At 42.5% G+C, this 23642-nt stretch overlaps 1 protein-coding gene and 1 long non-coding RNA gene across 4 annotated transcripts in view; one reads left to right on the plus strand and one right to left on the minus strand.

Moving 5' to 3' along the window:
- The window catches only part of PIK3R3 (phosphoinositide-3-kinase regulatory subunit 3), a 403008-nt gene that overhangs the window by 19109 nt on the left and 360257 nt on the right, over positions 1 to 23642 (minus strand). Inside the window, exons 1-2 of one of the 3 annotated variants that reach the window (XM_075616228.1) lie at positions 3408 to 3854; positions 3180 to 3367 (exon numbers count right to left, since the gene is read on the minus strand). The exons of 1 other annotated variant lie outside the window; for it this stretch is intronic. In XM_075616228.1, the coding sequence (XP_075472343.1) occupies positions 3180 to 3285 (106 nt within the window). In that variant the 5' untranslated portion in view covers positions 3286 to 3367; positions 3408 to 3854. Of the gene's footprint in view, positions 1 to 3179; positions 3855 to 23642 lie in introns of those variants that run through there. One more of the 3 variants, XM_075616227.1, reaches the window with a different exon arrangement.
- LOC142503655 (uncharacterized) lies at positions 4397 to 8174 on the plus strand. The gene is made up of 3 exons (XR_012804063.1): positions 4397 to 4429; positions 5610 to 5662; positions 6480 to 8174. It is a non-coding gene; the product is annotated as an uncharacterized LOC142503655 (long non-coding RNA).

The raw sequence follows: 23642 nt of genomic DNA on the forward strand, positions 1-23642 counted from the left end.
AGGCATGAGCAAGCCAAACCACTTAAAATTACAAAGCAAGTCATTCCTATACACAAATCAAACTATATTTTCATTAGGTTTTAAAAAAATATTTAGAGGCCATCAATGGCTCCCAGTAACAAAATTGGTGCAAATAGCCCAACAAGAGAAAAAAAAACATCCCACTGCGCTCAATGCTTTGAAAGCTCTGGTGCAGATTTTTGCCCCCTAGAGATTAATAACACCATTTGTGACTAACCTTTAACTATTAAACTATTTAGTACCATGTTACTAAGCACTGTGTTTCTCTTATAGCAGTGACTGTTTCAATAGATAGACACTAGCAAGACCGTTCTACAGTTATATTTTACGAATACTGAAGATGCAGAAAGTGTGGAGTTTCTCACATTTACAGAAGTTAGTCACAGCTAAATGATCGCATGGGGGCAAAGAAATTAGTCCTTGCACCTGTACCAAACAGAAAGCATCTTACATATGGATACATTACATAATCAAGCTTTTTTGGTGTGTAATAGAATGTCTTAATCCAACCAGTTTCTTTACAGATCAAAAGAAACATGGTCCTGGATCCCAATTTTTGATACTCTCTAATAATGTATTCAGTGGGATTAAGGCAGTATATCACAGTTGAGCATAAAAATCAGCCTGTTATAAGACAAACAGGATATGATGCCCCCTTCTGGAAAGAATGCAAAAACAAAATATATATTTTCAGTACTGTAACTTAATGCACGGTTACACGTTTGTAATTGTGTGGGCAGTTTATTTTAAATATAAAAAAAGTTGCTTAAAAAGCCATTACATTTTATATGCTTTCAGAAAGTTTCAGGCGTCACATTTCACGGTCAATTAAATAATTTAGTTTTTAGTAGATTGTTGAATTGTTAGCGTCATCCTCAAACAAATATTGGTTTGGACAGAGGGGAATTTGTATGCACAACCACAAAAGCATTCATGTATTGAAGGGGAAACATTTCACTCTGATAGCTATATGTAAAAGCCATAGGCAAAACTTGAGTAGGATAGACAAAGTTAATCATGTTTTAAGTATATGCCTGCTAAATTCATTTCAAGTATAATTTAGAGCCATCATGGCTCATACAAATAATGGTTTCCAAATTTATACAAGGTTATCCAATTAAGAATTTACAAGGCATCTGCACTTTCACATTACAAGACTGAACACAGTGAGCTCTGCACAATAAGATAACAGCCACAATCGTGCCATTTACTGAAGCAAGGGTGATCTACCAATCTCAAACACAAACTCATTCCTAAACTCTGATCAAACCATTGTGACTTTCAACATATTTTGTAGCTACAAAGATGCTGAACAAAAAGTGTACATGCCATCACAGTTAAGATAAATTACTACTTGGAGGTTACAGTTTGGTATTAATAAAATAAGGGCGGCATGAATTACTCCCTCTTCATATATACATTTTATAATACAGTAGGACTTAAATATTTTCTAAATGTCTATCACTCCCTGACAAAGGATAGTTCATTAAGAAATGCGCATACAACTGACAATTATTTTATAGAAAGCTTATTTAAAACCAACTTTCCAGTCAACCAGGGAGAGAGGGGAAGAAAGGAGAGAGAAAAAAAAAAAGTGCCACATCTATCATTAAGAAAATAAAAAAAGTAATCCATACACACCTATCCAGCTTTCTAAAAATGTAAAAACAACTCTCCCCCCCCCCAAAAAAAAACCAATGTCATTGGAAACTTTAAAACAAAAAGATAATTTGGATCAGGAGTCAACAATCCCAGCCTCACTTTGTCTATAGAGAGCACACAGTTCTGCTACACTCACTGCCAAATTCAACAAGGCCTGTGCACTTAATACTCCCTCTTTAATATGCTCACTGCATCCCTACAGTGAGCTGTTCAGGAACACAGCTAACCTACAAAGGCAGCAAAATAAACATTTACATTTCCAATCTACCCACATTAACAGATTGTGATTTTAGTACATATGGCAGATCAGGCATATATATTACGATTACAGAATAGCACCATTAAGTTAATATATGTTAAAAAAAAAATATATAGGAAATACATTCCATAATTTAAAAAACGCTAAAAAGAATGCAAGTAATATGAGGAGTCAAATTTAAAAAAGCAATTGGAGTGAGATGAAAAATTCTGCATGTATGCATACACAGACACGGCTTGAAGACATGACAAAGACCTGCAGCAGCTGGAGCTGAAACAATGGAAAAGTGGGCAACTGACAGAAAGTTAATCCAATATATATTGTACACATCCCTGCAATGTATTTTTAGCCATTTCTAAATAGTTTAGTAACTTCACACAAATTACCAACGTCTATTGTACTGCCTATATAAAGAGGCAGAAAAGACAAAAAAAGGTGGTACATTCATTATTAAAGCAGATGTGTGCAATTACTACCAAGTGCACCTAAGGCCCTGAGCTGATTTATGATTTTCTAATAACACTTTTAAGCCTATATACGAATAAGACCTTGGAATTAACCCCCCACCCTCAAAAAAAAACCTTAAAAAAAATAAATAAATAAAAAACGTTGTGCAATGCCCCAATCAGCCACTGACACAGGTAGCGATAAAGATACCTCACCTTACTGTTATATATAAAGGAAACATAAGTGTATATATAAAGTCAGGCATGATTTTACATTTAAATTAGATTTAGCGTTAAGTGTATATACTGCTGCGTTTAAGATGAAGGTTCAAAGCATCCTGGCTACATTTGGGATAAAGGGAGAGGAAGAAGCCACGCAAAGATGCACAGACATCTGCCTCATTGTATAAACAGGTGTCCAGAACATGAAGGGAGGAAAAAAGACAAAAAGGTTATTATTAATCCCAGGAAGTGTCCAAGAGGACAAAAGAAAATAAAGACAAGGATGGGGGGAGGGTGTGAGAGAGTGAGATATGGGTGACAAATCCACACCCCTTTTATATGCAGGAAACCGAAAAAAGGCAAAAAAAAAAAAAAAGTATTGCAACCTATAGCCATATAAAAGAGATTACTACATTGGAGAAATAAAGCGTAATAATGCATGTATAGAGTGGGCATTGCAAAGAGACAAGGAAACCTTTGTATGGAAGGAAATTTACAACAATAAAAGGTGCAAAAAAAAAATTAACATCCCAGTCCCGTGAGACAGGAATAAATAGGACTTTCAGTACCTGGAGGGTCCATCTCTATGTAAAAGATCAGCTCGGTGGAATAAGGCATCAGAACTTCCCTCCAGTCCGCGGCGTCCTGCTCCATATTCCAAACCGTGTTATACATCGTCTGAAAGCTGAGCCGAACCTGGGGGGTTCCGACCCAAAAACCCAGCACTGCTCAGCGAGAGGCTGTCACGCACATATACATATATACATATATATATATATATATATATATATATATATATATATATATATTATACAGCTATGGATGTATATATGTGGCTATGACAGCTTGTGCAACTTGTCCAACAGTTATCCTGAAAGCCCGCTTCAGAACCTTATAACAAGGTATATATATTTATATATACTTATGGTTGTAGCTAAATTAATTCAGGGATCCAGTATTAAGTTACTTGAAACACCTGGTTTTAGAATAAATAAAAAATATACATGTATACGACTAAAGATCTCCCGGAAAAAAGACAATCTCTTGCCGGTGACATTGTTATTGAGGATGCGGAGATAATCGTGTCACGGCCGGACAGATACTGGAAGCCGTCAGGTAGATTCCAGCTCTACTCCCTGCTCCCATCTCCAGCTCTCCGCCGATTACATTTCATTTTAAGAGCAGCGTGGGCCAACCGGCAAACTGCCGGAATGTGCCAACTCCGGGGCTCCATGGGGGTGGGCGGAGTCGGCAACTTGGTATAAAAGACGCCCTGTTCTCCCCCCTAAACCGCTGTCACCCCCTGTGTGTCACTGATCCACGCTTGTAAGTTGATGGACGACCCTCTACCTCAATGGAACCCCTGCCCGGGCCAACCTGTCCTCAGTCCCGTCAACCGTTACCCCCCTCCAACAGCCAGGTAGAAGTGGCAGGATGGTACGTCCCGAAAAGGCTGGCCGCGCGCCAAAGCCGTTGGGGACCCCTGCGTGAAGCGCCGGAGCCAAAAGGGGATTGGTTGGGGAGGGTGGCGCGCGAGGGAAGAGGTGGGCGGGGCTCCGCAGCCGGTTGCTGTCTTTGTCTGCCTCAGAGAGCGCGAGAGCTTCGCAGGAGTGAGAACAGGCCTCGCCGTCAGCCAATCAGGAGGAAGGGATGCCGAGTAGCGCATCTCTGATTGGCTGACGCAGTTACTAAGAGGGACAAAGGGAAAGAGAAAGAGGTTTCCGAGAGAAACATTTAAAGCAGCAGTTCCCCTAAATGTTTTTTTTTTTTTTGGGGGGGGGGGAGGGGAAACACGTCAAATAGAAAACATTCCTGACAGGTACTTTCTTTTTCTACTCCTAACATTGATTCACTCCCTATTAGAACCAAATATTTATTTTCTGCACAATAAAACTCCTTTTAAGTTTGTCTGTGTTTCCTAGTGACATATTGCACTGGAAAAAAATAATAATAATAAAAATCCCCAGTGCTGCTTTTCTGCTCTGAAGATGCAAAGATGTGAAATCATTTTAATTTGGAGACCGGCCAATATTCTGCCATGCTTTCTCAAGAGACAAAAATAAGTGACATGTGCAGTGTGTGGACCCCAAAAAGGGCATTTTTAATGGAAATGGGGATGATTTATTTTAACAGGGCAGACTGATGCTAAAAATCAGTGAGACTGACCCCAAAGCAACGAGACACAATCTGAGAGTTGGCATGTGTGCTTTCTAGAGTTCGGTTGCGATTATAGTGCTGGCGACTGCGCACCGCACACGCCACCGGAACAAATACCTAATCTCAATGGAGGCGCGCGACCGATTATTGGAAAGACAAAATATTTTTTATATAACTATAAAAAAAACAATTCAGGACATACAAAGCTCACTTTTTTTGGCCCCTTCGAAGATGACATTGTTGTCTAACCATTATAATATATGGGGTTATGTTGAGCTTTGCCTTTAATTACAAAGATCATATTTCTATCAGAGAGAGAGCAAGTTGTCTGCTTTTCACAGCAAATAACAGGTAATAAGTACAAACCAAACCAAAATTGTGAGTTCAATTTGATTGGAGACAATTGATTTTGACTTTATTCACACCACTGATATCATCACTGTTGAGTTTATTTTTCAAACTTACCTTTGTCCGGGTTTGCGCTTATTACCTGTTATTTGCTATTGTTATCCATAGAATGTTTTTGGAGACCGTTTGTAATAGCAGCATCTGGTAGTGGAGGCTTACTTATGTTTAGATTTATGTACATTGTAGCATTGAGAAATTATTTTTTTCATATTCGTGTGAAGTTCAGTTTGTACTTTTATATTGGGGATTTTCCTACCCGCTTCTCATGGCAGTAAAAAAAAAAAAAAAAAAAAAAAATACAAAGAAAAGCAGAAATATCTGGGTTTGCAACATAATACAAAAAAACCCCAAAAAGATAAGGATTACCATAGAGAACATAATAAATAATTGTTGAAATATTATTACACCGTGATCAAAACTGAATTTCTCCTTAGGTGGTGAATCAGGTTGTCGGACTGAAGCTTACATCTTGCACAAAACAAAAATGGTGAGCCTGGTATTGGGCCTTGGTTTTTTTTTTAATAATATTTGTGCTATGTCAGGCTTGTCATGAAAGGCAACCCTGTTCTTTAGCAGGTAACATCTAATCTATAATTGTCTGCTAATAAAGCAAAACCTGTTAGAACACGCAATGATCATTTAACTATAGGAGCAGCAAGAGAGTCCATTGGGATCATCACCCTCTCACACATATTCACTGACATTAGTTCTCCACATATTTTAGTTGCTCACTATCCAATATGCTGCGAGTCTGTCAAGCTCTTGCACACAACCATCTTTGGTGTGTGTATGTATATATATATATATATATATATATATATATACACATATAGAAATATATGTGTGTATATATATACAGGCATACCCCGCATTAACGTACGCAATGGGACCGGAGCATGTATGTAAAGCGAAAATGTACTTAAAGTGAAGCACTCCCTTTTTCCCACTTATCAATGCATGTACTGTACTGCAATCGTCATATACGTGCATAACTGATGTAAATAACACATGTGTAACAGGCTCTATAGTCTCCCCACTTGCGCACAGCTTCGGTACAGGTAGGGAGCCGGTATTGCTGTTCAGGACGTGCTGACAGGTGCATGCTCAAGCTGCTGTTTGCCTATTGAGCGAGATGTACTTACTTGCGAGTGTACTTAAAGTGAGTGTCCTTAAACCGGGGTATGCCTGTATATATATATATGTGTGTATATATATACACACACACATTTCTATATCTATCTAGTGTCAGGAGGCACTCAAATGTATATAATAATTAAAGATAGAAGTGTAACTTATCTTCTCAGGGTCCCAGACAGACGGACGGTCGGTCGTAGCTCACCACTAACATACAAATGGATGGGTGTCCACAGCACTCCAAAACGAAGATAGAAAGTGATACTTTATTCAACCCATTTAAATACAAAATGATACATTTTAAAAAATGGGCGAGTTTTCAGGCCTCAATGGCCCTTTGTCAACCTCCTCCTTGACAAACTATCTGCACCCCTACGTATCACTTTAGGATATACTGTATATGTTTCCTTCCAACTGTGCTTCAGCAGTGCACTTGAAGAAATCTAGAAGACTTAAAAAGCACTGTACACCACGATTTAATCTGTGACGAAGGCTAATGAGGGTTCGATGAGAGGTATCACAACATGCAACATATCTACAAATCTTCCAGGCAAAATAGTTTTGTGTGAGAACAATATGGTGTTCCCATGGAAAGCCCAACATTCTACTGAACCGCTACTTATAACTTTCCCCCTATCTGCTCTTTCTCCAAATCCTTCCCGGACACAAGCCATGCTACATTGATGTAAAGCACCTTCATATAATCATGCAAAGTGATGGAACACGAAACGGACATTTAAGACCCTTATGCAGTGAAGTCATCTTCCTGTTGCTTGGGAAGATTTAAGCTAAATTTATCATTAGTAAGGGGCCCAAATAATCAATTAACATCATTACACCCATTTGGACCATTGATGCATATTCTCCCATAGGTTGTGGGCTCACATGTAGCTCTAGTTTAAAAAATAAAAAAATAATTTAAAAATCAGGTTTAAAGGAGTTAATAAAATCTCCTTTTTCCTTTGTCATTGAATGCCCCCAGTTTCCTTCCCAGCCTACAGCCCTGGTTAGATGAGGGGGTGGGGGGAGTGAGAGTCAATGCTTTTCTGGTAAAAGGAAGCCAGCAGCAATGTAACCATTAAGCAGATTTACAGTTGTAACACAAAGAACAATGAGCATGCTACCAAATTCATGCACATTTCTATTTTGTAATTCTTCAAAATGTCATGCAAGGGGGGGGGAGGAAACTCTAAAAATGAACATACATCTAAACTTGTCAAATACTCCAGAACTTGTCCTTCGTAAATAATGCGGAAGTTAACCCATTCAGCACGCACTGCTTTGTTTTGTAATGAAACTTGACTTTAGCAACGTTGTAATAATCACAATAATCCCAGCCCTTATCTTTTGTACACTGATGTGTAGCTAAAGTAACGGTATGCCATCAGAAATGTTCCACCCCATCTGACAGACATGCGCTTGTGAGTTAACCCCTTCCTGGCAACTAAGGGGCCCAGAGGATTTTCAATCTGTGGCATAGTTACATTTAGTGCAGGGGTGGCCAGCTCCTGTCCTCAAGGGCCAGGTTTTCAGGATATCCCTGCTTCAGCACAGGTGGCTTAATCAGTGATTGAACCACCTGTGCTGAAGCAGGGATATCTCTAATATGTGGCCTGTTAGTGGCTCTTGAGGACTGGAGTTGTCCCCCCTGCCCACCCGAGCTAGGGGTATGGAAAGTCGTGTTACCACTGTTTGTCGTGGGGTACAACTGCTGGATTAACCCACTGTGTGCCAGCAAGGAGGACCTGAAGGGGTTCAAGATAAAAGCATAGCGGGCCACACAAGATAGCAGCTGGAAGAAGAAAGTGCTTCCTAAAAATACATACTGTATTAATGATAATAAAGATGCTAAAGTACAGAAATCATTACTCTGTTCTTGTCAGTTGGATTGTTTGAGGCATTAGCTGCAATGAAAAGCTTTCATTATCCCAAACTGCCTCTGAGAGAGATGTGAAGGTAAAGACTGAAAAGGCTATGCTATTTCCTATAATAATTTCCACAGAGAAACAATCAACTAGCACATTACTAATAAACAGCATAAGATGCTGTCTTCATGCACAGATTATACATCTTGCAAATGCACGCGTGCACTTTATGCATTTAAAAAAGCACTCGTTTACCCTGTGGCATTATTGCTTGGTAACATTTTCCCAATGGTATTTCTGCGATAGCTTTCCCCAAATAGAAATGATGTCATTGCTGAAAAGCTGCTGAGGCCTCCCCCTCTCTTTCCCTGCTTAGCAGCAGCAGTCACAAAGCAAATACCAGGATGTGAAACTTTGTGATCTTATTATTTTGTACATAGAGCAGGGCAGGGGTGGCCAACTCCAGCCCACAAGGGCCACCAACAGGTCAGGTTTTCAGGATATCGTTGCTTCAGCACAAGTGGCCAACTCCAGCCCTCAAGGGCCACCAACAGGTCAGGTTTTCAGGATGTCCCTGCTTCAGCACAGGTGGCTCACTGAGCCAACTGTGCTGAAGCAGGGATATCCTGAAAACCTGACCTGTTGGTGGCCCTTGAGGGCTGGAGTTGGCCACTCCTGGAATAGGCCTCTTTCTGCATTTAGGAAACCTGTGAGGCAATTAACACTAATACTCTCCTCTTTTGCTGAAGAGCTTTTGTAGCTGCATTACTCCAAAGATCAGATATAAAATGTTATATTTGAACCTCTATATCTTTTGTTGAACAAAACGGATGTTGCATGATACCAACCATTTTTATATGTGCGAGTCTTTCTATCCTCAGTTTCTTCTTATGTGTACTGTTGCTTTCTGACGGTAAAAATGTTAAGGTAATGTAATGTAAGGTAATGTATTGCCATATTCCTGTATCCCTTAACACAGGGCCGGCTTGATGGCGGTTCCATCGGTGTCATTGCACCGAGCACCGCGCTTAGGCCTTGTTCAGGGTGGTGCTGGCGCTCAGCCGCTTGCCGAGCAAGGAAAATTGATTTTGCTGCTTGCAAGCGCATCACGTGAGCGGTTCGCCCAACGAGGGCGATCCAGCTCCGTGACGTCGGGGTCGCGCCCCCAGACACGCACGCACCTAGCCCGCCAGGAAAAGCACGGCCGAGCAGGGCGCAGCGCCGGAGCACCAGCGCGCACGTTCCCAACCTGGCCGAGGCCTTACAGAGGCCTCTCTCCAAGTATCTCTCACCTGGTCCGGCGGGATTTCCTGGCATCTCCCCCTTCTTCAGCGTCCCGTCATGGAACCGCGGCGTCAAATGTCTTTGCGTTACCATGACAACATGACAGCACGACGTCTGATGAGACAGACCAGGTAAGAGGCCCCGCAAAAGCCCCTGCACCGAACCCCGCAAAATTACAAGCCAACCCTGATTTAACACATATCTGACAAGCTCTAAAATTCAATAGAAGTCATTTAAAGATGTGTGTTCAGAGCAGCTTTTAACCCCAAATTTTATCTGTGAGGAGCGTAATGCTGCAAATTAATAGCTATTAAAGACTCCTCCTCCATCCACAGGGTCTGTTTATCAAACTGCAATCTACACACTATAGTTAGTTACTGTCTTTCTGTGTATTGAGATAAAGTACTACAAGGATTATTTCTGTATTCTGTTTCCATCACTTTTTGCTTTTACCACCTTTTTCTGCATTTCATTAAAACGTAATATTCAGCTACATTTCCCTCTCACAGTGAATCTGTGTGTGCTGGCAGTCTACACTAGCACTCTGTTCATATAGTTTTTGCCGACTTTGGGGGCTCCATTCCTCTGAGCATCAATATTGTTTTTTATTTTTGTTAATAGGGACCTAGCTCCCCTTATGCTGTTCAGAGATTCAATTTTTGTTATAACCCCTGCAATGTGTTCCATATGATTCATACCTTCCAACTGTACCTATTTTACCAGGTACTGTACCTGTTTTTTATGCCCTCGCTGTACCTATTAAATTCAGCTGCAACTTTTGTACAGTAGATATTTCTGCCAGTGGTTTAAACTCAGAACCTTCAGCTAATCAAAGCAACTGGAAGATTAATGACTGATCTGATGATTAGCAGGTTAGGGGGGATTTAAGACCACTTCTCTCTGTGTGTGTATATACAAATACATCAAAAAATACACATTTAATAACATGGTCTTGGCATATACTGTAGTAAATTACAGGTGTTACAGAACCTCCTCCGGAGGTGTCAGCTGAGTTGCAGCTCCTCTATCCTGCCCTGACATAGCCAAGAACGTCCATCCACTGTATATTAATTTGCCAAAGGTTGGAGGGTTTTATAATGATAATTTTCAGGTGTTGAGTTCCTTCATAGTTACTATGTTGCATGTTTTCTGTCCACTCTCCCTACCTACATCTGTGTTTTTCTACACCATCAAGGTGAGACATGCAGAGACACCTGATGATTTACAATCCCTGGATTATAATTAAAAGGCTATGCTGGTATTTAGCCTGTGGGGGGATAGCTCTGCCCTTTTGCTTATATAAAACTGATCTTGACAAATGTCAGATGAAGAAACTGGAAACTGAATTCTTGAATTCTTTTAATGAACTACTTCATTCTGAAAGCCACAAGGAGCCCTATATTCAAGAGTAGCATTAATGCATAATCATAGGGTATATCAAATCAAGCTTGTGGAACTCACAACGCGCCACATTTTGGGGCCATGGTGCCTCTACAGTATCTCATGGTCCCAAAACTATTGTGAGTTCCACAGGCAACTTCCGATACAGTATGGTTGTGGGTACAACTTCATTTTGAGACTCAAATCCATGCAGACTGGCTTCTCCAAAGAAGTTTTACTAAAAAGTGTCCCAACTGCAAAATTGAAAGCAATGGCATTTTTTCTTTGATGAAGCTAATGCTATTTTTTTTGCAGCTGCACCATAATGTTAATATAGTATTAGCATGCAGTTGCGAGCGTTTGGCCAAATGTTCTTACTTTACATTTTAAAGGCATTATTGAGGCAGGAGAAAACCAATTTAGACAATTATGCACAATTAAATTTTTACATATACTACTAAAATATCTTCTAGTAGTTGTAGAAATAATAGAGATTTTTTTTTGTTACTTTTAATAGTTCCAAGCACCCTATTTAATTTATGTCCACAAGCAGTGGTTAAAGTGTTAAAAAAAATGACCAATACTTTGCCTCTAACCACTTAATGTGTCAAAACCTTGTGGACCTCATTTTAAGAAATATACTATATATATATATATATATATATATGTATATATATATATATATATATATATATATATATATATATATATATACAGTGGTTGACAAATCACCAAAAAATCTACTCGCCACCTAGTACCAAACGTGTGCTGCTTGGGCCAATATTTACTCGCCCGGGTGTTAAATCCACTCGCCCGGGGCGAGCAAATGTATAGGTTTGTAGAACACTGTATATATATATACACACACACACACACAAACACACAAAATATATATATATATATATATAAAAAAAAATTATTACAGTGTTTGAAGCAGGGGGACCCTGAGTTGATTCATGTTATATTGGGGTCTGGAGATCCCTGGTTCTCCCAGATACAGTTTTTGGTGCCGGTTCACTTCCTGGGTATTTAAAGATGGGGCCGGTGGCCATCCAATAGGACGATGCAACACTATCCGTTGCAGCTCCTTATTGGCCGCGCTATGGCTATCATTTTGTTCTCTGGAAAACTGTATGTAGCTGGGAAACCCAGAGGATCACTGGAGCTGAATATATTGCGGTTCAGCTCTGGGGTCTCCCTGGTTCAAATACACGTACAAAAAAGGAGCAGCTTGGAGTGCTAGATAAAAAAATGGACAGAGCTAGAACTTTTCAAATCACTCTTTTTTTTTTTCCTTCTCATTTTCGTATCCCATTGCCAAGTCACAGAAGCAATCACACTCCCTTCTGCTTGTATATTTCTGCTTTCATCTTAGCAATTCATACTCTCCAATACAACACTGACATCTGAGTACATATCAATGATATGTTGTACTCAGCTCCTTACCCTATGAAGCACTGGGGTGCACGGAGGAGGTACAACTGGGGTGCACGGAGGAGGTACAGGTAGGGAGAAGTGTTTTAACAAAAATGGAATGTCTGTAGATGGGAAGTCCACAGGAGACGAAAAGAGGCATTAGGATCACATTGAGTTGCATTAACAGTACTGTGCGGGCAGATAAGGAGACAGGCAAAAGCCTAGGTGGGGAATGTATAGGGGAATAAAAAATAAAATCCAAGAGGCGTAGCTTTCACTTGTCTTGTCATTTTCAATGGATTGATTTATGTATAAAACTGAAATAGGTCCCTTAAAGAATGCAGAGCGGTCTCACTTCTAAGGAGTGATGGGGCAAAGTGTAAGCCACAGTCCAGTGCTTTATAACAATGCTTCTCAAACCTCTCCTCAGGGTTCTGAACCAAACCAGGTTTCTGATGCAATCACCTGTTCATACTGTATGCCAACTGAGTGCAGTCACCTGTGTGGACAGGTGATTATTATTGATCATTGGTTATTATTCCTAAAATGTGGCACAGCCAGTGGTCTGCGAGGAGAGGTTTGAGAACCACTGCATTTATCCCATGCAGGACACAAGGGAACAAGCAAGCAGACAGAAGTTGCAGTAAGGTATATCCTCCTTCCACTCTCCTCGTGCCTCTTCTCGCTGCCATTTTCACTTGCTCTGCACCCTTGCCATGCATTGTTTCCACATTACTTCTCCTGTCTACACTGTCTCATCACTAGCACTTCTGGGGCCCAGATTCTGGGGCCCAGATTCACTACCCTATGAAATGATCATGTTTTGTTGTGCAATCCTTTTTTTTTAAACCCATTTACGCTCTTGACCAAGAAGTATTCCTCTATGAGTGGGTGGGGTTACACATTTGTATCTGTGGGAACCTCTACATACCAAGACAAGGAAAACAGTGCTTTGATACATGGTAATTTAACGAGAAGATTTTCTTACAATTACATGACCCCACCTTATGTATAAGCTTCCATAACTACAAGAAAATTAAAGGAGTGTATACACTAAATGCTGGGGGCACTCAACAATTGTTAATACCCATTCTAGTCACAATTGGTAGCCAATAGATACTGTTTAGTGAATAAACATGTACTAAAAAAAAAGGTTAAAGAAAATTGGAGAAATTGTGTTATATGGTTTATTTACTTTATTGGAACCTAGTAAATGGGGATGAACCTTTAACCCCTTCGTGTTGCTGTCCACTAAGTCGGTATATAAGTTAAAGTCATCATCTTGCAAACTCTTCTTGCTACCAGGTTCGCTATACTGTACATGTGTGTATATCAGTGGCAGGTTAAGACTTTACGAGGCCCTACGCTATGATAAAGATGAGGCCCCTATAAACATTTACAAAATATTGTAGAAAGAATGAATAATAAAACTTAAAGATTTCTATTTGAATAATTACATAGGCAGACTTTTTCATGACAGAAAATAATTTGATTATAAACGTTAAAAAAACAAACATTTTTTTTAGCGTGAGTAGACACTTTAAATTTACAGGGGCCCTTAAATATATTATAGGTATTTTAAAAAAAAATCTTAGTATCTGGAGGCACCTCAATATGCAAAGCCCTAAACTGTAGCTTATTTATCTAATACTTAAATCCACCATGTGTCTGTGTCTGTGTGTGTGTATAGTGGGGAGAAAACATTTGTGAAACCCTTAGGATTTTCACATATTTCAAACCTAAAATGTCATTAGATCTTATGTCTTAATAATAGATAAAGATAACCTGATCAAACAAATGACTCAAAAACATGATACGTTTTCAACATACTGTATATATAGAGTCAGGACTTGGTGCCAGAATTTCTTCTGCAGCCATTCCCTTGTAGATTTGATGGTATGTGTAGGATCATTGTCTTGCTGTATGACCCACTTTCACTTCAGCTTCAGCTCACGGATGGATGGCCTGATATTCTCCTCTAGAATCTTCTGATACAATGCAGAATTCATGGTTGTGTCAATGATGGCAAGCTGTCCAGGTCCAGAAAAGCTGACCCAAACATCCCACGCCCACCACCATGCTTGACTGTTGGGATGAGGTTCGAACGCAGTGTTTGGTTTTCACCAAATATAACATTTCTCATTGAAGCCAAAAAGTTCTACCTATGTTTGTCCAGAGAACATTGTTCCAGAAGTCTTGTGAATCGACTATGTGCTCTTTGGCAATGGTTTCCTCCTGGTTATCCTTCCATGAACACCATTCTTGTTCAGTCTTTTTCTGATAGTTGAGTCATGACGACTCACTTTATCCAAGGCGAGAGTGGCCTTGGATAAAGATGCTTGGATGTTACTTTGGGGTTCTTAGTGACTTCTTGGATGATTTGCCAGTTTGTTCTTGGAGAGTTTTTGGTAGGACAACTGCTCCTGGGTAGAGTGAATTTACTTATTTTTGCATATACCCTGAATCTTAATTACTCATCGTCTAAATCAGGAGTGCCCAAACTGGGGGGCGCTAGATTTTCGGGGTGGGGGGGGGGTGGGCGCAGTAGTTATAGAAGTCCCACGCTCTCCCCCCAGGCAGACAAGTGGCGCGCTGACAGGCAATTGACCGCTACTTGCGGTCTGTAGGGAGCGAGAGATACAAATTTTCTGCCTCTCGCGCATCACCGCTCCCTCCTCCCGAGCCGGCCAAAAGTTAACAAAAAAAACCCAAGACACACACCCGCAGCTCCTTCCCTGCTCCCCTCCACTCACACACACACACACAGGCACTCACACACGCAGGCAAATACACACGGGGGGGGGTGAATCGGAGTAAGGGGGGAAATCGGAACGGGGATCGGGCAGAGGGGGGAGATCGGAACGGGGATCGGGCAGAGGGGGGAGCAGAGGGGGAACTCGGATTGGCTCCCTTGCGTGTCACGTGACGTGACACCCGCCAAAACCACAAGCTCCTTGTAGCTCCGGCTGGCTGACGCGTCACAGCACGCAGTCAGCCACACCGGAAGGAGCCAGTGGGGACCTCCAGAACGGAGGCAAGCAGCTGGTGGCCCGCGGCCGCGCGCACCGCCGGCCGCAGCGGGACCAAGGCCCTACCTTCCTTTCCAGCGACGCATCGTCGTGGCAACGTGATGTCAAATGACCCCCCCGTCATTTGACACCGGAGTCGAGCAGGGGGGGGGGCGAGGGTACGAGGTGCCGAGGAGAGCAGGCAGAGGTGCGCATGGGAAAAAGTTTGCGCACCCCTGGTCTAATTCCTACATCGTTTTGTTTCAAAAGACATGGAACTGGTTAATATAAACCCTATTGGATATTTAAAAAAAAAAAAAAGACTGGTTTTGATTCAAGAAGGTTATCATGGAAAAACTATGGAATTTCCGTAATTATCCTTGGAGTTCACAAACTTTTTCTCGCCACTGTGTATTACATATTTATTGTACTCATTCATTAGTCACCACGCGGATACAATTATGAATAAGTTAAAACAAATATATATGTACATATAATACACATACATCCAGCCGAAAAGAAAAGAAAAAAATGAATGTTTTTAATCATACGTGGGTATAAAGTCACTTTATTTTGGCTGTATCAGCTGTTTTCAGCAGTTCTCTCTATCTCATACACATTCAGCACGGAGCACACTGGGGTTCGGCCAGAAGTCAAGCTTTATGGAATAATAAGTGCTGAAAATCCGTCTATTGGATTCCTGACAATACATGCTTTTAAAGGGCAAGCCCCCCTGATATTCACTGCTCACCCCCCACAGACATACAATTGATGATTAAAATCATATGTCATATTAACTGGTGAAATGTCGGTTGTAATTTTACCTCCTGCTGGTAGAACCAGCAAGCATGGGTCAATACAGCAGTCCAACATAATTATTGTATTTGTAAATAGTTTCATATTTGTAAATACACGAGAACACTTTAAACGTATTGGTTATATGTTTTAAGCAGAATCAACTCTATGCAGCATCTAGTGAGTTTGACTTTTATGGCGTCAGTCTCACAAACTTTTAACCTCTGCGATCTCATTACTTTCTTCAAGGTTGGTCTCTGACGCCTGTGTTCTGCACTTATTGTGTGACTGTCACACCTGTGAGGTCATGGTAACGTACGTTAGATAGCTTGCCGCTGACATGATGACGTTAGGAGGAAAGTACATTTCATGCACTTCAGCTTCACTTTTCCGGCTTATGACACTGTCCCCCTCTCTTATTCTATTTCTCCATAAGTCCATTTCCAATATGTCTCTATATCCTATGTATTCACAATCTCTTTACCTTCGTAAAACTGAACTGCCCTACTTTCTGCTCACCTCTTCCCCCAATAAACGTTCTCTAAAAAAATAATTTAAAAAAATAAAAATAATAATATATACTATATATATATATATATATATATATATATATATGTATATATATATATATATATATATATATATATATATATATGTAAATATACATATATATATAAAATAAAAAAATAAATAGATGATACCATTCTGTGGCTAACGAAATGCTTTTATTTGTGCGAGCTTTCGAGATACACTGATCTCTTCTTCCTGATTGGTCTGACGCGCCCCCGATCCCCGCTTGCTGCCAGGGGCTCTGACTTCCGTCCCCATGGATGCGGCGAGGGGGGGAAGGGGGGTGCGGTCACGTGCAAGCAAAGTTGGCTGCTGGATCCAGCACGGCCACGTTTCCCATCGTTTCCATCCCCCCACATACAATCAGTTTCCCCCGCAGCCCCCACATACAAGCAATTTCCCCCGCAGACCCCACATACAATCAGTTTCCCCCGCAGCCCCCACATACAAGCAATTTCCCCCGCAGACCCCACATACAATCAGTTTCCCCCGCAACCCCCACATACAAGCAATTTCCCCCGCAGACCCCACATACAATCAGTTTCCCCCGCAGGCCTCCTGATGTCCCCCGCATGCCCCCACATACAACCGATGTCACCCGCAGGCCCCCCAATGTCCCCCGCAGGCCCCCACATACAATCAATTTCCCCCGCAGGCCCCCACATACACCTGATGTCCCCTGCAGGCCCCCACATACAACCAATGTCCCCCGCAGGCCCCCACATACAACCAATGTCCCCCGCATGCCCCACATACAACCAATGTCCCCCGCAGGCCCCCACATACACCCGATTTTCCCCGCAGGCCCCCACATACACCCGATTTCCCCCGCAGGCCCCCTGATGTCCCCCGCATGCCCCCACATACACCTGATGTCCCCCGCATGCCCCCACATACACCTGATGTCCCCCGCATGCCCCCACATACACCCGATTTCACCCGCAGGCCCCCCAATGTCGCCCGATGTCCCCCGCAGGACCCCTGATGTCCCGCGCAGGCCCCCCAATGTCATCCGCAGACCTCGATGTGCGCCCCCAGATACCCACATACCTCTGGTGAGTGGGATCCGTTTCTTGTAGAGTGTGTGTGTGTGTGTGTGTGTGTGTGTGAGGGGGTGTGTGTGTGAGTGAGAGGGGGTGTGTGTGTGAGTGAGAGGGTGTGTGTGTGTGAGTGAGAGGGTGTGTGTGTGAGAGTGAGGGTGTGTGAGGGTGTGTGTGAGTGAGAGTGTGTATGAGTGAGTGTGAGGGTGTGTGTGAGTGAGAGGGTGTGTGAGAGTGTGTGTGTGAGAGTGTGTGAGAGAGAGTGAGTGTGTATGTCTGTGAGTGTGTATGTCTGTGAGTGTGTATGTCTGTGAGTGTGTGTCTGTGAGTGTGTGTCTGTGAGTGTGTGTCTGTGAGTGTGTGTCTGTGAGTGTGTGTCTGTGAGTGAGTGAGTGTGTGTGAGAGAGAGAGTGTGTGTGTGTGTGTGTGTGAGAGAGAGTGTTTGTGTGAGAGAGTAACAGTCACCCAGTCAGTCATCCCACCCCTCACACACTCTCACACTCACGCACGCTCTCACTCTCACGCACGCGCGCACTCTCTCGCACGCGCACTCTCGCATGCGCACTCTCACGCACGCACACACACTCACACAGAGTGTGAAGGGAGGGGTGACTGACTGGGTGACTCTCTGTCTCTCTCTTTCTCTGTTACTCTGTCTGTCACTCTCACTCACACTCTCACACTCAGAGTGTGTGTGTGAGAGGGGTGGGGTGACTGACTGGGTGACTCTCTCTCTCTCTTTCTCTGTTACTCTCTCTCTCACCCTCTCTCTGTCTTTGTCTCTCACCGTCTCTCTGTCTTTGTCTCTCACTCTCTATCTGTGTCTCTCACTCTCACCCTCTCTCTGTCTTTGTCTCTCACCGTCTCTCTGTCTTTGTCTCTCACTCTCTATCTGTGTCTCTCACTCTCTCTCTATCTGTGTCTCACTCTGTGTCGTGTGTCTGTGTGTGTGTGTCTCTCTCTCTGTGTGTGTGTGTGTCTCTCTCTCTCTATCTGTGTGTGTCTCTCTCTCTCTCTGTGTGTGTCTCTCTCTCTCTGTGTGTGTGTCTCTCTCTCTGTGTCCCTCTCTCCCCTCTCTGTCTCTCCCCTTCCTATCTCTCTGTCTCTCCCCTTCCTGTCTCTCTCTGTCTCTCTCCTTCCTGTCTCTCTGTCTGTCTCTCTGTCTCTCTCCCCTCTCTCTCTCTCCCCTCTCTGTCTCTCTCCCCTCTCTGTCTCTCTCCCCTCTCTGTCTCTCTCCCCTCTCACCCTCTCTGTCTCTCCCTCTCACCCTCTCTGTCTCTCTCACCCTCTCTCTGTCTTTCTCTCACCCTCTCTCACCCTCTCTCTGTCTCTCTCACTTTCTCACCCTGTCTCTCTCTCCCACCCTGTCTCTCTCTCTCCCACCCTGTCTCTCTCTCTCTCACCCTGTCTCTCTCTCTCTCTCGCCCTGTCTCTCACCCTCTGTCTCACCGTCTCACCCTCTCTGTCTCTCTCTGTCTCACCGTCTCTCTCTGTCTCTCTCACCCTGTCTGTCTCTCTCACCCTCTCGCTGTATCTCTGTCTTTCTCTCTCACCCTTTCTCTGTGTCTCTCTCTCACCCTTTCTCTGTCTCTCTCTCACCCTCTCTCTGTCTCTCCCCTTCCTGTCTCTCTGTCTCTCCCCTTCCTGTCTCTCTCCCTCTCCCCTTCCTATCTCTCTGTCTCTCTCCTTCCTGTCTCTCTGTCTCTCCCCTTCCTGTCTCTCTGTCTCTCTCCCCTCTCTGTCTCTCTCCCCTCTCTGTCTCTCTCCCCTCTCTGTCTCTCTCCCCTCTCTGTCTCTCTCCCCTCTCCCTCTCACCCTCTCTGTCTCTCTCACCCTCTCTGTCTTTCTCTCATCCTCTCTCACCTTCTCTCTGTCTCTCTCACTTTCTCACCCTGTCTCTCTCTCCCACCCTGTCTCTCTCTCCCACCCTGTCTCTCTCTCTCGCCCTGTCTCTCTCTCACCCTCTGTCTCACCCTCTCTCTGTCTCACCCTCTCTCTGTCTCACCCTCTCTGTCTCTCTCTGTCTCACCGTCTCTCTCTGTCTCTCTCACCCTGTCTGTCTCTCTCTCACCCTCTCGCTGTATCTCTGTCTTTCTCTCTCACCCTTTCTCTGTGTCTCTCTCTCACCCTTTCTCTGTCTCTCTCTCACCCTCTCTCTGTCTCTCTCTCTCACCTTCTCTCTGTCTCTCACCCACACTCTCTTTGTCTCTCACCCACACTCTCTCTGTCTCACACTCTGGATCTGGATCTCTTATTTACCCTATATATCTTAATTGCCCTATACTACACCGAAATAACCTATACTGCTTTCTTCCAGATCTGACTCAAGCTTCACACGGAAGACATCGGAACCCCCCCCTAACCCAGAAGACAGGTAGGGAACACATCCCCTCCAATGTATAACATTGCGGGAATGCGGGTACCTGGACATTGAGGGACTGCGGATCAGGTAAGATCCCAGGCGGGATTGCTGCTTTAAATATTGGGAATTGGGGGCATCCAGACACTGGTTAAGGGGTTCAGAAAACTAGTCATTCACATCTGGGTTTTTTTTCTAAATCCGACACTTACACACACACGCAACTAGGACTAATTGTAGTATAATGTAATACAATAAATAAACTTATGTCAAAAACTAATGTTCTGACTTGGAATTTATTTTATTTATGTATTTTTTTGGGGCGGGGTTGGGGGCGGGATTAGGGGCGGGACTAGGTGGCGAGTAGATTTTTGGCTGATTTGTCAAGCACTGTATATATATATATATATATATATATATATATATATATATATATTATAACAAATAGAGATGTGATACTGGCTCGACCTTGATATAATAATAATAGTAGTATGGGTTGGTGCACTAGGGGAATAGAATAGATATGAGCGAAAGAAAGTCCCTGTCTAAAGAATGCCTCCTATGGTGGGGAGATAGGCAGGAAGACCCCAGTTTACATGCACTCAGTAACCCTTACTTTGATGAATATAATGTGTCAAAGAAAGATCGGCTGAGCTAAAATGTATCAAAGGTGAGGATATAACTTGTACTGTATTGCCCTAGGCTGGACATCTAATGGTCCCCGATGAACATGTAAGGTGATAATGAACTGATATACAATCACAGTTTATTCACAGTATAATTAAAATAAATGGGGACACTCACAAATATCAATTCCGTGTTATGTAAATAACAGTTAATAAGTACTCCGTTTATAATCGTTCCGCTGGTGAACAGTCAGGCAAAGGGGATTGATGCAAAGGGCCACTAAGCTTTCTCAAGGGCACAGCATCATGTAAATGCTGTTATGCAGGGTGCAAAAAGACAAGAAAATAGTGGTTTTAGTAGTGTCATTCAGGATAACTGAAAGTACAGTGTGTGTGCTGTTGCCTTGTAGCTTGTTACTATGCAGCCATGGCAGCCAAGGCGTGCACAGTGCCCTGTGTGCTACGGGTTCTGCTTAGTAGCAGACACTATGAAAGTGTAATACCCTATAGAGGTCCGTGGGCATTATTATATATACAGGCATACCCCGCATTAATGTACGCAATGGGACCGGAGCATGTATGTAAAGTGAAAATGTACTTAAAGTGAAGCACTACCTTTTTCCCACTTTTGATGCATGTACTGTACTGCAATCGTCATATACGTGCATAACTGATGTAAATAACACATGTGTAACAGGCTCTATAGCCTCCCCGCTTGTGCACAGCTTCGGTACAGGTAGGGAGCCGGTATTGCTGTTCAGGACGTGCTGACAGGCGCATGCGTGAGCTGCTGTTTGCCTATTGAGCGAAATGTACTTACTCGCGAGTGTACTTAAAGTGAGTGTCCTTAAAGCGGGGTATGCCTGTAATATATAACGTGTGACAGTTGGATTGTACACGCTTCAGGGAGTGCATTCATTGTACATGTCAACTCTGTCTAAATAATGTGAGTTCATATATGTGTGTGTGTATGTATATATAACAGCGAGCATTGGTGCAAGAGATGTATGCAGAGGTACGTATAATGGAGATCGATTTGGGTGAAATTATATCTTGGCTTTATTGAGCCTGTTCCTTTATCCAGGCAAAACACCCCAAAGTCTCAGGAAGTACTTTAAGCAGGTGGCCCTCCATGTCAGTCTCTGGCATGTTCCCCGGTCCTCTGTGTCCAGGAAATATAGGTCTCTGGGTGTCTTGATCTCAGCACAGCCTTTGTGCTCAAGACAGTGTCTGTGTGCAGGCTTCTCTGCTCTCCTTCTGTCAGCCCAAATGTGAGCTAAGGAATCTCTCTCCTGTGTCTCACATGAGGCTTTTCAAAGAGCTCTCATTAGTCCAGGTGGAGACTAGTTACTTGAGTGGTTGAAATTAACTATCTCTCTGCTGAATTCTTAGAGCTCTGAGGCGGCTTTATTTATACTTTTTTTTTTTTTTTACAATTGGCTTATGGGTTCCATGTAATAATGGACTTAAGGCAAAGGGTGGCATCGTGTGCTCTTTTGCATGTCATTTCCCAGAATCCCTTGCTGCAGTGGAAGCACTGTATGCTGGGTGATAATGGTGAAAAGCAGGATTACAGACGTGTGTAAAACATGTGAATATGCTCACAAGTAATATTTTTATTATATATATATACATACATACAATGTATTGGCCTGAATATAGTATCGCCTCAAGTACAGTACAGTTTTCGGAAGGACATTTTTAGGGAAAAAACATAGCACTATACTCGGGCCACCACGGTGTGTGTGTGTGTGTGTATACACACACACACACACACACATGTGTGTGTGTGTGTATACACACACACACACACACACACACACACCATATATTCTAAATTACTAAATTAGTTTATAGACTGATGAGATAGTATATGCCTTTATTAAATGCACACATACACATCTCTGTGTGTGTGTATATATATATATATATGTATATATATACAGTGTTCGACAAACCTATACATTTGCACGCCCCGGGCGAGTGGATTTAACATCGTGGCGAGCTTCTATTGGCTCAAGCAGCACACGTGTGGTACTAGGTGGCGAGTAGATTTTTTTGTTCGGCGAGTAGATTTTTTGGTGATTTGTCGACCACTGTATATATATATATATATAAATGTAAATACAACTGTATGCTCATCTGCATGTCTTAGGCAGGTCTGCAACCCCGCCTTTCCCCATTATCACCCAGCACACAGCACTTCCACTGCAGCAAGGGATTCTGGGAAATGACATGCAAATGAGCACACAGTGCCACTTTTAGCTTCAAAAACCTCCCTCTATATATATATATATATATATATATATATATATATATATCAAATGGAAATATTACTGTATGCTCATTTGCATGTCTTAGACAGGTCTGCAACCCTGCCTTTCACCATTATCACCTAGCACACAGCACTTCCACTGCAGCAAGGGATTCTGTTAAATGACATGCAAATGAGCACAAAGTGCCACTTTTTGCTTCAAAACCATAAACATGTATAACATAAACACATATATATATACATATATACATACACGTATATGGCTCTGGGGAATTCTTTAGCATTAACTGCCAACACCACCTATACTTGTTGAGTGACACAGCACATCTGGATTAGTTTAACTTTGGTCAACAATACCCTGGGCTGTTTTATCAAGTGCCCTGTGCAGGCAATTAGTTAAATTAGTTTTGCTTGCAAACCCAGAATTAATTATTTTCAGAGGCTAGGAACCAAAGACAGCAGGACAGCAACAGCAGCAGAGGTGCATATATTTGGAATAAAACCAAGAGAACTATGTTTAAAAAAAACAAAAAAAAAAAAACAGCCTTCAGGTGCAGAGAGGATCAGGCATACAGCAAAGAGACCGTAAAACACTGCACTAAGTTAACCCACGGGGAAGGATTAAGAAAGAGATGCAGCTTCATGCCTCTGATCTCTAACAGGGATTCTTGATTCTAGGCCAGCAAACAATGAGACTATTACAATAGGGAACTTT

This window comes from Ascaphus truei, chromosome 10, assembly GCF_040206685.1.
Source record: "Ascaphus truei isolate aAscTru1 chromosome 10, aAscTru1.hap1, whole genome shotgun sequence".
Classification (NCBI taxonomy): domain Eukaryota; kingdom Metazoa; phylum Chordata; class Amphibia; order Anura; family Ascaphidae; genus Ascaphus; species Ascaphus truei.